General features: G+C 32.2%; 1 protein-coding gene across 1 annotated transcript in view; it reads left to right on the top strand.

The window, feature by feature from the left end:
• Positions 1-13,219, top strand: part of LOC145681709 (glycine receptor subunit beta-type 4-like) — a 38,156-nt gene extending 24,937 nt beyond the window's left edge. Inside the window, exon 4 of the mRNA XM_081753323.1 lies at positions 12,973-13,219. Within this exon, the coding sequence (XP_081609449.1) occupies positions 12,973-13,219 (247 nt within the window). The remainder of the gene's footprint in view (positions 1-12,972) is intronic.
• Positions 13,220-14,329: the final 1,110 nt, after the last annotated feature.

Genomic DNA, 14,329 nt, shown 5'->3' with positions numbered 1-14,329 from the left:
CCAGTTTTATTTTTCACAGGAATAGCCCAAGCATATTTCGAGAATGTATCTATCACAATTAATAAATATTTGAAATTTCGATTAATTTTTGCTAGACCTTTCAATTTTCCACTATTCATTTCAACTAAATCAGCTTGCCATAAATCATGAATCCCTTTCGTTATAACGGGTATTCGAGGATAGTTTCGTCTTGCACTTTTATGTAATTCTGCAACTATTTGTTCTCGAACTGATTGTGACATATTTTTTTAATACTAATATATCCAAGAAAATTATATCGTATTTACAATATACAAATCGTACATTTTACATCTTTATTATTATAATACCCCCAAGAAACAGTGTGTATATTACAATTTAAAATTTTTCTTTTGTCATCATACCGATCTAACGCTAATTTTCTTACCTAATTTGTTGTTAAATTATGGTATTTACTTTTAATTTCAAATTGTGTTTTATAGATCGTTTCGTTTTTAAATATACATGATTTATAATCGTCAAACGTAATTTGTTCTTTAACTATATTTTTCTTAATCCCTTTACATTTTTTCAGTTCTTTATTTTCACCAGTTTTTATAGCATAATTTTTTGCTCGTAACCCAACATATTCAATCATAGGAACTCCACCTAATTCGTCTTTCATTTTACCCAAAACGTGTTTATTTTGTGTGCTATATAAAGAATTATTTTCAGGATAATTTGAGGTGTCAAAATACTCAATCACCTCTTTTATATCGTTATAAATATTGTTAGTTTTAATTTGGTAAATGAAAGAGTCAGTATCCATATATCCAATTCTAATTTTATCTCCATATCGCGGTTTCATTATATTATAATGGAAGTTATATATAGCTAATTTTGATAATTCTAAAACTGTCGCTCCTACGTAAATTGGTTTATTAAGGGTTACCAATTTTTTTACCATATGAAACAATGCCAAATTATCAGCCAATTTTACCCAATTTTGAAACTGATTTTGCGCTACTAATTTTTTACACTTTTTTTCATTGTTAATTAATTTTATATCAATTCGTTTTCGTACATTCTCCATTGTCTTTCCGTATACAGAATTATTTAATAACTTATAGAAATCTTTTTCAAATTCAATTGTAGCATTTGCACGGCGTTGAGTATTTTCTTGAATATAAGATGCAAGCCATTTAGATTGACGAAACCATAATATTTTATGTACTTTTACCAATATTAAACCTTGTTTTAGATAAAATTGTAATACTCTATAATGCAAGATATAATTCGATTTCGATTTAAGTGTCAATAGTAATTTTGAATATTTACCATTCGGTGGAACTTCATTAGTTGGAGCACACGGAAAATCAGAATGGTATTCGTGTAAATAAGTTGAATACTCTAAGTCCACTTCTAGAAAAAATCCCCATTCACTATCCGTGGGCCAATTGATAATTTTATGTTTGTCTTGCCAATTGTCAATTTTATCCTCCCACCGAAAACCACCATATGGTAAATAGTCAATCATTGATAGTCCGTACAGATTGTTCATGTCAATATACAGTAAATAAGATTTTTCTTTTTCCGCATCAAAATCATGTACGTAAGGATTATTAGCTTTGGCATACTTTAACACAGCTTGAGTAATACCTCCGCGAATCGATTTTTCTACAAACATATACATATTGATATCTGATAAAAGTTCAAGTTCAATTTTTGTTCTATATAACATGGCTTGCCATGCCAACCCAGGTGCAGTAAAACAATTAATCGGATCAATACAAAAAGCATTTAAACATGTCTTTCTAAAATTCTCCAACACATCTGCTGTGAGAAGTACATCACATTTTAAATATAGATCGTGGTAGTCCCCTAAATTTTCACATTTAAACACACGCCAAATCAGTTTTGCATATTGATAATCAGTCTCGGAAATTTGTGTTCCATTCAATTTGCTACTAAACGCCTCTCTTCCAGGAAATTCAGTTTCTTTAAATGTATCTAAATTTGTTATGTATTCATAAAAATAAATTCCCTTACGGAGAATTAAAGGAAACTTTTCATCAGAAAAATATTGCTTTGTATAGACAAATTGCTCAGGTTTTAATTTTGACACCAAATTTTCGAGACTATACGGTAGGAATTTAAATAAGTCTACAAAACGTAACTCGATAGGTCTACCATTAAAATTAAAGTGCTTAGAGAATGTTATGTATTTCTCAGTGCTTTCAGCAATTACAAAAATATTTCCAGGGGTGCAACCTAATTCTTTCACAAATAAATGTGCATCATACCCAGACAAATTATGGAAGAAGACAGGGATAAAATTACTTTGACGTTTAATTTGTAAATTACACTTGTTGCACACCGTGGCAATAAATTGACCAGTTAAATGGTTATGATGTTTAACTTTTCTATTGTTACTCGTATATTTACTATCACAAACTGAGCATTCAGTGGATAAGTTAAACTCCTGTAACTGAGAACTATTTAATGGTATTAATGGTTTTTGTTGATCTAATATGTTTATGATTTTTCTTAATTCATTCTCCATAGCAGACATAAACTTCATCGATACATTTTCTCCCCGATAAATAACTAAATCTGATTTCATATAGTTGTTACTCCAACATACAATATAACCAAAACTGCATGGTATATGTTGCTGAATTTGTATTGTATGAGATCCACTTTGTTTATTTATAGGTTTTAATAAACTTTCCATATCTGGAATTATTATTACATCATTCTGTAATAACAATTTCAATTTTCGAAATTTTAAAACTTCTCCTTGTTTCGGCATGTTAATTTTGGTTGGAGTGTGTTCTTTACATAATTTGTCATGTTCATCTAATTTTGATTTGTTATAAAAAGATATTAAACATCGTCTACAAATAAATGTTTGATGACTACCTAAGTGATGTCTGACTAAACCATTTAAATTTGTAATTAAACAATAATGAGAGTTTAAATATAATAAATCAATATGTTTACCTACAGCTGTGTTTTCGCTTATACGTAACGGGAAAATACTTTCATGATCATAGTTAATGCCATATATATTAATGGAAATTTGTTCCTTAGGAAATACGGAATTATACATATGTTCAAATTTGCTTATGTGTTCTATTTCAACGGGAAACTTTATATTGTTTTTTTCAAATAATGGTAATAAAGTATTAATATATTGTATGTAATTATTCACACGATATGGATTATCTTTTGTGGGATGCAACGCAGCTAGAATACTATACATAAAACTTCTATTATCGTTATTTTGAATATTTAAAACACATTTTGTGGATAAAATCCATTGAGGTAATTTTATAAAAGAAGAAGCGGAAAGAGGATCATATTTACTGATTTTAATTTCTAAGTGATGGTTTGGTTCAGAACATAAAGACCACCCTGATTTCTTAATTGCTCTATTTTCTTGTTCAACTAAAATTTTATTAAATAGTTTTTCTATTATAGAATTCACATCTGTACTCGGCAAAATAATTTCGTTACCACTATTTACAAAGAATCGACATGTTTCTAAATCTACTGGTTTTACAAAAGTTGTAGCCAGAGAAAAATTTACTTTAAATGCTGAATTATCTTGTTCCTGTTTTAATATATCTAAACAGTCTTTTCTTTTATTCTTTAAAAACATCCACTATCCTCATTTAAATCAGTATCACATTTTAAAATAAATTTTTTTAAATTATTATTAAATAGAGTATCAGAATTGATAATATTTGATTTAACCTTTTTTGTTGCCATTTTTTTTAAAAACTAACTCTTCAAAGTTACTATAATAATTCTGAACTGTGTTTTTATAATATAATGTTAATATTATTATTATAAAATGTCTTACTTACAAAAGAAAACAAAACCACACTATTAATAAACCACACTAATAATATAAACGCACACACACAAAAAATATCTGAACTTTACGCTTCACACGGTAAACATGAAGTGATTACAAAAAAACATGTCGGTCAGTCTTTTATACCTGTCTGACAGCATTACGTCATATTGCGCAATAGTATGAGTCATCCTCGGGAATTCCCCTCTTCTTTTTATACCTTTGTGATTGATTACATTACGTTCAGGGATTCCTATCGTTGAATGACAAGTTATTGTCTGTTAAAGAGAAAACTAGGTCAATGTTTTTTAAAATCCGGATGAATGACGTAATGAGAATTATCTACATATGGCGGAAGTTATTATGTAACTGATAACAAAACACGGAAGTTTCGCATTCCTGTACAATCTTTAAATAATCATCTCTGCTATGTTCAAATATAGGTTAAAACAAGTTCACTCCTTAAAAGAATCTTTGCTATAGAGTTCGATTGTATTATCTGTTATGTTCAAATAAGGGTTGAAAAATGAGCCATACTCTTCTACTAGTTCTGCTATGTTACATAGTCTTATACTAAGGGGTTTAAAACGAACACACCCTTGCTATGTTTCGTAATTAAAATAGGGGTTGGAAAAGGGAATGAATCTTATGTATTCTCCGCTCTGCCGTGTGTTCACCACCCCTATTCTCTGCTATGTTCGTTATGTTCAAATAGGGGTTGGAAACGAGTTCACTGTTTCGTAGTCTCTGTCTGATGCGCTATGTTCAATTAAGGGTTGGGAAACGAAATCAGTGCTATGTTAAAATAGGGGTGGAACGAATACAAACGAGTACACCCTCATTATTGTCTTAGTAGTCTTTGCTATGTAAGATGTTAAAATAAGGGTTGGAGTAGTTTTATGTATTCTCTGCTAAGTTCAAATAGAGGTTGAAAAACGAATACACACCTATTCTCTGCTATGTTCAAATAAGGGTTGGAAAACGAGTTCACCCTTAAACAGTGCTCATAAAAGGGAACGAGTTCACCCTCTAAAATGGAGGTCGTAAAAAAGAACGAGGTCACCCCTTAAAATGGAGGTCGTAAAAGAGAACGAGTTCACCCCTAAAATGGAGGTCATAAAAGACCATGGGTTCACGTTGTACGGTGGTCATTTTCCCAGGGGGGCTCGTAAAAGGGAACGAGTTCACCCCTTAAAAGTTGTCATAAAAGAGAACGAATACACCCCCTTAAAAGTGCTCATAAAAGGGATTAAATTCACCCCTAAATTTTAGGTCGTAAAAGGCCGTGGGCTCACGGTGCACGGTGGTCATTTTCCCAGGGGCTTGTGAGTTGGCCTAGTATGGCTAATGTTGAGCCAGATCGATCCATTTTCTACTACTAAAGACGAATTAGGTGGACTTCCTATGATTGAATATGTTGGGTTACGAGCAAAAAATTATGCAATAAAAACTGGTGAAAATAAAGAATTAAAAAATGTAAAGGGATTAAGAAAAATATAGTTAAAGAACAAATTACGTTTGAAGATTATAAATCATGTCTATTTCAAAACGAAACGATTCATAAAACACAATTTGAAATTAAAAGTAAATACCATAATTTAACAACAAATCAGGTGACAAAATTAGCGTTAGATCCGTATGATGACAAAAGAAAAATTTTAAATTGCAATATACACACTGTTCCTTGGGGGTATCATAATAAAGATTTAACATGTACGATTTGTATATTGTAAATATGATATAATTTTTTTGGATATATTAGTATTAAAAAATATGTCACAATCAGTTCGAGAACAAATAGTTGCAGAATTACACAAAAGTGCAACACGAAACTATCCTCGAATACCCGTTATAACGAAAGGGATTCGTGATTTATGGCAAGCTGATTTAGTTGAAATGAATAGTGGAAAATTGAAAGGTCTAGCAAAAATTAATCGAAATTTCAAATATTTATTAACTGTCATAGATACATTCTCTAAATATGCTTGGGCTATTCCTGTGAAAAATAAAACTGGGAAAGAAATTACACAAGCATTTATAACAGTACTGAGAAAAGCAAACAAAAGCCCTAAATTTTTACAAACTGACAGGGGTCGAGAATTTTATAATTAAGAGTTTCAGAAGGTGATGAACCAAAATAACATTAAACATTATTCCACGTACAGTGATGTGAAAGCAAGTATTATTGAAAGATTTAATAGATCATTACGTAATTTAATGTGGAGACAATTTACACTGCAGGGAAATTATAAATGGATTGGCATTCTGCCGGAATTACTACATAAATATAATAATACTATTCATTCCACTATTAAAATGAAACCTATCGACGCTATTAAAAAAGAAAATGAAAAACATCTATTGACAAACATTTATTGCAAAAAGTTTTCTGTGATAAAAAGAAAAAGTAAATTTAAGATAGGTGAATATGTAAGAATTAGTAAACTTAAGCGTCCTGGTGTTGATAGGGGTTTTACACGCAATTGGAGTACAGAAATTTTTCGAATTGCTAAAGTTTTCTTCACTAATCCTCCGACATATCACTTAGTAGACTCAAATAATAAACCTATTGAAGGAAGATTTTACGGACACGAATTACAATTAATGAAATTCCCCAAAACATATTTAATTGAAAAAGTGTTGCGAAAGAAAAATAATAAAGCCTATGTGAAATGGTTAGGTCTGCCAAAAAGTGAAAATTCTTGGATCGATTTAAAACATACTATATTGTAAAAAAAGAGAAGTCAAGGATTTATAGGTGAAGCATGTCGTCTCAAGTATTTTAAATTCTAGCAATATATCTGTAATAGAGATGGAATGGAAAATTCCTTTTACATGTATGGTAGCAGGTTCTACAGGTTGTGGAAAATCATATTTTGTTAAAACATTTCTTGACCATTATAGTAAGTTATTTAAAAATATTGTATGGTGTTATGGTGAATGGCAACCGTTGTATGATACTCTTTCAAACTGTACGTTTAAAGAAGGTTTACCTCAAAATAATGAATTTCAAGCACATGAGGGTCCACATCTTGTCATTATTGATGATTTAATGCGTGAGTGTGACCATCGGATTGTAGATATTTTTACTAAGGCTAGCCATCATAGAAATATAAGTGTAATATTTATAACACAGAATATTTTTCATCAACAAAAAGGAATGCGGGATATTTCGTTAAATTGTCATTATATTGTTTGTTTTAAAAATCCTAGAGACCAAGCTCAAATTAATTATCTCGCACGACAATTGTATCCAGGTAATACAAAATTTATTCAAGAAGCATATCAAGATGCAACTCGAATTGCATATGGTTATTTACTCTTTGATTTAAAACAAAATACTCCTGATGAGCAGCGAGTTCGAACAAATATCTTTCCAACAGATTCTTTTCATTATGTTTATGTACCTGTAAAAAATAATAATTGTAATATGGTTTATATTCTAACAACTATTTGTGCTTTAATAGCCGTAAAAAATGATTAGTAAGGAAAATGCACATTTGTTAAAACTTTTAGCAAAGTCAAAACCGAAAGCACGTAAGGCAATTTTACAAAATGCAGATCCTGATTTAATTCGCTCTATTTGTGAATGTTCCTATAACGTATTACAGGGAAATGTTCCATTAAATAAAACAGAGATAAATAAGCTAAAAAAATATAAAAAGGAACTGAGATATTTGGTGAAAAAGGGTCCGACATTAAAACAAAAGAAAACACGAATAATTATACAAAAAGGTGGTTTTCTTACTGCATTGCTTGCACCTATTATTGGAGGTATACTATCTAGTTTAATTAAATAATTATGCAAAACGCACAAAAACTTATTTTAATCTCACCAGAAAAATTACATCATTATCAAACGATATCTAATCTTGATGATGAAATGAAAGAAATTTTAAATAATAAAAATTTAAATGCAGAAGAAAAATGGACAAAATATAGAGAAGTCTTACAAAAATATTTAAATATAATTCAAAAACCGGCAGCAGTTACAACAACAGCAACTACCACTACTACGGAGGAAGAAGAAGAAGAGGATGAGGAGGAGGAGGATGATGATGAAATAATATCTACTCTCTCTGAAATTTGTAAACGTAAAGCAAGACCTTTATTACGTAAATTGAAACAAAATCCAAATATTCAATGGGACGATAATGGAAATGTGAATATTAATAATAAATTAATTCCAGGTGCAAATATAGTGGATTTGATATCCGATTTTGTTAGATGTCGTAAGAAAAATATTTCAGTTGCTGGCTGGAAACCTTTTGCTACATTATTAGCAAAAGCCAATATACCCTTAGAGTACATTGGTAATCCTCAACGAATAGATTATATTAGAAAACTAACAGAAGACGAAGAGGACGAAGAAGATGGTCCTCCACCCCGTAAACGCAAATGGTGTACTTATAAGCAATAATAATAATATTCTATTGTAATCTATTGATATTTTTAAGTATATAGAAAGAAAGAAAGAAAGAAAGATGAATGAGCCCTACCTCAATTATTACATATATCAAGCAGGAGGTAATTATAACGTGTATAGAGGTACAGCATATCAAGAAGGTTATGGCATTGGTAGTTTTCTAGGAGGTTTATTTCGTACTGTATTTCTTTTATTAAAACAAGGTGCAAAAACTGTTGGTAAAGAATTGATACGTACAGGTATTAATGTAGCAGGAGATGTACTAGATAATAATAGACCTATTGAAGAGTCTTTGCATGATCGATGGCAAGAAGCTAAAACAAATTTAAAAAATAAAGCTCAAAATAAATTAAATCAGGTGTTGGAAGGATCTGGAAGAAGAAAAAGAAAGAAAGTTCATTTTAGTGGTGCTGGTGGTGTGAAACGGATAAAAAGATCCAAAAATATTTTTGATTGATTATGGAGCAAAGTGATAGTTTTTATCTCACACTTCCTAGCAATAGTTCTTTGAAATATTTTCCTCAAAATACTCTTGCTTGTTATACTACTAAATCATTATATCAACCTATTGTACTGGAGAAGGGAGTGTGGGAAACAGCTATTGTTGAAGTGCATTATACAAGTTCATTTCAGAATGTTTCCAAATATACAAATAATATTTATTATCGTCTCATGAATGCAAAAGTCTGGAACATAACTCAAATTTTACCAGGCCACTATTATCATGTTGATGATATTCTATCTCAAATTAATCATAAAAGTGATATATTAAATTTACAATTAAAAGTCAAAACATCAGTGAAACGAATTGAGTTTAATAGAGTAATAAAAGATCAAGAGAAGCATATACAAGTACGCCTATCTCCTGAAGTAGCCCGAATACTAGGTTTTGATCATATTCAACAAGAAGATATTGCAGTTGTTCATCATGCTCGTTATCCACCTGATTTACAAAAAGCGCTACCTACACTTATGTATATTTACAGTGATATTGTAGAACCACAAATGGTGGGTGACACCGTAGCTCCGTTGTTACGTATTATAAATACAAATATTACAGAGCATGGTATTAATAATGTACATATTTTTGATAATCCTCATTATGTCACCGTGCAACGTAAACAATTTGATCAAATTATTATTGATTTAATAGATAGTACAGGTAATCCACTTCCTTTCCAATATGGCAGTGTATGTGTAAAATTACATTTTCGTAGACGTAATATGATATTGTAAATTTTACCATGTGTGAATATTAATAGTAAGAAAAATGCAGTGTGAGTGTATGAAATCAGAATTAGATTTATTTGCTGGTTTACCCACTGAAACCAGTATTATAGGTAATAAAATAGTTCCATATAAACCTGTGGCTTCAATAGCTCATAATGCACCAATAGAATTTGTAGTCCCCGGTCATGGGGATGACTATATTGACTTACCGCACACAATGTTATATGTTAAAGGTAAAATTACTAAATCAGATGGTTCTAATTTAACTTCTGCCGATAAGAAAATCGGCCCTGTAAATGATTTTCTCAATGCAATGTTCAGTGAAGTGCAATTATATTTAAATAATCAAATTATTTCCTACTCTTCACATACATATCCATATCGATCGTATATTGAAAAACTACTAAATTATAATGCTGAAGCTAAAACAACGCATCTTCAAACATCAATGTGGTTTAAAGATACTGCAGGGCATATGGACAGTGTGACCGATGCTAATGTAGGATTTAAACAACGTTTTCTTCTCACTGCTTTAAGTCAGTCATTTGAATTATTGGGTTATATTCATGCTGATATTTTCAATCAGGAGAAATTTTTACTGAATGGTGTACAATTGCGTATTAAACTAATTCCAGCTAAACCTACATTTTGTCTAATGGGTGACGCAGATGCTGATGAAAAAGTTGTAATTACAGATGCAACATATTATTATTGATGTGAAAAAGGTTGATGTATCACCAGCAGTTAAAATAGCACAAAATAAAGTATTACAAAATCCTAAATTTAGAATAAAATATCCTATAACAAAAGTGCAGGTGAAGACAGAAACTCTGCCACAAGGAATTATGGATAGTACACTTCCAGATCTGTTTTCAGGCATAGTGCCTAAACGTATTATTATTGGTTTTGTTACTAATACTGCTTTCAATGGTACTTATCAAACAAATCCATTCAATTTTCAACATTTTAGTATGTCATTTTTTACACTGTATGTTGATGGAACTCTAATGCCCTTCAAACCTTTACAACCAGATTTTGATAATAAGCTATATGTACAAGCATATTCTACGTTATTTACAGGTTCAGGTATTTATTATTCTAATCAAGGTAAATTCACTCGCTGAATATCCTAATGGTTATACTCTACTTGTGTTTGATTTAACTCCTGATTCAAGCGCAAGTGCTGCATTTCATACTAGTCCACAACGGCAAGGAAGTGTACGTTTAGAGGTTCATTTTAAAGAAGCACTACCATCTCCTGTAACAACAATTATTTATGCTGAATTCTCTTCAGAATTAGAAATTGATTTCCAGAGAAAAATATATATTAATTAAAGAAAATGTTAAATACACTTAAACTTTATGAGGCGCTACAACAAAATTTGCCTAAAGATCATTTTATTGGTGTATATGCTGCTGATGAGTTACCTTTGTTTATTCATACATTTCCAGCCGCCATAATTATAAATACTGATTCTAGTGATAAGCCTGGTGAACATTGGGTTGCTGTTTATATATCTAATATGTGTGTGGGAGAGTATTTCGATAGCTATGGTATACCTCCCTATATACAACATCATATAAGGTTTTTAAAACGAAACTGTCTGTATTATACATGGAATAATAGACGTATTCAAGGTGATTTATCTCAATTTTGTGGACATTACTGTTTCCTATATCTAGCAGTCGTGCATCTGGGTATTCGTTGCACGATTTTTTAAACAAATTCTCACTCACTACTATTGATGCTAATGATATTATGCTTTATTCATTTATGAGAGTATGATGGTGTTATTTTTTTAAACTCCGCCATTGCCGGTCCCAAGCCCTGGATGAGAAAGGAGGAGGGTTGGGGTGTTGCTACCCCCGTAAAAGAAAATAATCTCTGCTGTGTGCTCGTAAAAACGAGTTCACCCCCTTAAAATGTGGTCATAAAAGGGAACGAGTCTTATGTATTATCTGTTCTGTTGTATGTTCATAGTCTCAGTGTAATCTCTGCTATGTTAAAATAGGGGTGGAACGAATACACCCTTGTTATGTTATGTACTCTTATGTGTTATCTAATCTTCACTATGTTTCGTAGTCTCTGTCTGATGCGCTATGTTCAAATAGGGGTTGAAAAACGAATACACCCTTGCCATGTTTCGTAAAAGGGAACGAGTTCACCCTTGAAAATATGCTCATAAAAGGGAATAAATTCACCTCTAAAATGGAGGATGTTGTGTTTATTATCTGCTCTGCTATGTGTTCGTAACTGCTATCTTACATAGTCTTATGCTAAGGGGTTGAAAACGAATACACCTCTTAAAATGTACTCATAAAAGGGAACGAGTCTTATGTATTATCTGTTCTGCTGTGTGTTCATTGTCTCAGTGTAATTTCTGCTATGTTAAAATAAGGGTTGGGAAAGGGAACGAGTTCACCCCCTAAAAAGTGTTCACAAAAGGGAACGAGTCTTATGTATTATCTGTTCTGCTGTATGTACATAGTCTCAGTGTAATTTCTTCTATGTTAAAATAAGGATTGAAAAATATGCTCATAAAAGGGAACGAGTACACCCCCTAAAATGGAGGTCGTAAAAGAGAACGAATATACCCCCTAAAATGTGCTCATAAAAGGGAATAAATTCACCCCTAAAATGGAGGTCGTAAAAGACCGTGGGCTCACGGTGTACGGTGGTCATTTTCCCAGGGGCTTGTGAGTTGTCCTAGTATGAGCTAGTATGAGCCAGATCGATCCATTTTCTACTACTCTCGCTGATCAAAACAATACGTGTATTGAAAAAAAATATTAACGTATAACAGTTTCGCCAACTATTCACTTTGGCTTCATCAGAGTCAGTGGCGTATTTAAGGGGGGCTTTCGTGCTTAAGCCCAGCCGAAATATTACTACGGTATAGTAAATAAAATATCTTGCAGAATTTTCACATTTCCAGGCAAGTCCCCCCGGGAAGTTAGCAAAGCACCCCCCTCGAAACAAAATCGTAAATACACCACTGATCAGACTCTATCTGATGTGTCTAAGATAGTGTTTGTAGACAGTGTCTGTGTCTAACGTATTGTTTTGCTCAGCGAATAGTTTAAATCAAATTTAAGTCTGTTTAAAGCAGAGCTTGTACAATTGAAAATACAGTATTACAGTTGAATGTTTTTGTAGCAAGAGCAATTTAAAAATCGACCAGTTAGCTACTTGTAGCCCAATCTGGCAACACTGATTCGAACTTCCTTGTTTTCCCTATATTTATTAAGAATTACACTACTAAGTAAGATTTTATATATGTAGTTACTTTTTAAACACAAAAATATTAGAATGAAATATGAAAACGACTTCTTTTTTCTTGCGGCCTGACTATTCGGCTCAATTAAAATAGGCCTACTGAGTTTGACGTGCCCACTGTAGAACATACAATGTCAACATTATGCATCTATGGCCTCCCATTACTATAGCCATTCATGTTTATCTCCATTATTTACTTCTTTGTCTTTCTGTACTAAGGACCGACGCTCCAGGATCAGTCGCTGTAAAACCAGTAGAAATATGGCTTCTGACATGTATTGGATTTGTCGCCTCTGCATTGTCGGAGTATGCAATTGTGTTATTCAGGAAACGTACTAACAACTCTAAAATGGTACCTGATGCAGATATTGTTGATTTTACTATCCCAAAACTGTTTGTTCCTGAAGAAGGGTCACTGTATCGGAGACGTACGATCAAGAAAGTTTCGCCATTGTTACAGGTTTGATATATTTTTAATATAAAAACTGTTTAGAAGATAATATAACTTTTTATTTAAAAAATATTTTGGATGTAGCCTAAGTGCTAGAAGTAGTTGTCGCTCTGTGGTGTAGATAAGTGGATTCAGCTATTCATGTTTCTGAATACCCTTCGTAGTTTCAACAGTGATGCTTAAGAGGCCTCATCCCGGCGAAATTAAAATACCGCTAATTTTACAGTAATTATGTGATATCTTCAAATAGATAAAAGATAATTTAAATGTGGAACAAGAGCGCCCTAGACAATATTATTTTGCGTGAGGTACCGTTATCACAAGTCACCTAGTGGCTTTCCGTTTTCAGCCGTTTAGAAATGCGAAAATAAATGCCGATTTTCAAAATGGCTCGAAATCGAAAGCAGATAAGTGAGTCGTGATAACTGTATCCCGTCTGGGACGCTCTTGTTTCACATTTCGATTATCTTTTACCTATTTGAAGATATCACATAATTACTGTAAAATTAGCAGTGTTTTAATTTCGCAGGGATGAGGCCTCTTAAGGTGATTAAACCCGGTACACGTTTCTTCCCTAACATAAAAATGTCATTGTATCCTTTACTTCCTTAATAAGACTCGAATTTAATAAAACTATGTATGAAAGGCAACACAAATGAATCTTTGAACTTATGTATTGGGTCGATGCGATTGAAATGTCCAGATTTTAGTCTGGTGGGAAGCTCCTTTGAAACGCAAACAATAAAGGGCCCAAGGTCACGCATACAATGTTACAAACTTTGTATATATTCAGAAAACAGGCTGCAGTGCCCAGTCAGTCAAGCGGTAGTGCGTTATTGAACAAGGTGAAAGTGCACCATGTGAATACAAAATACCGAATGATTTTTGCACAAGTGTTCAAGCTGGGATATTCTGCACATTGCACATTCAGCAGTCAAGAAACATTAACCCAGTGGTATGAGAAATTTCCTGCTGGTAACAAACAATAAGAAATGAACCGGCGGCTACCGACCAACATGTTCGACGAGCTTCTCTGTAACATATTCGAAGCGGACCTAAAAATATGTTCGTGCAATTGCACACGAGTCACGCATACACCATAAAATTATCGTTCTGTGTATTCGC

Source organism: Thermobia domestica, chromosome 3 (genome assembly GCF_964235325.1).
Source record: "Thermobia domestica chromosome 3, izTheDome1.hap1.1, whole genome shotgun sequence".
NCBI classification, from domain to species: Eukaryota; Metazoa; Arthropoda; class Insecta; order Zygentoma; family Lepismatidae; genus Thermobia; species Thermobia domestica.
Note: the sequence above shows the minus strand (reverse complement) of the source record. Positions and strands in the feature narration are given on the sequence as shown.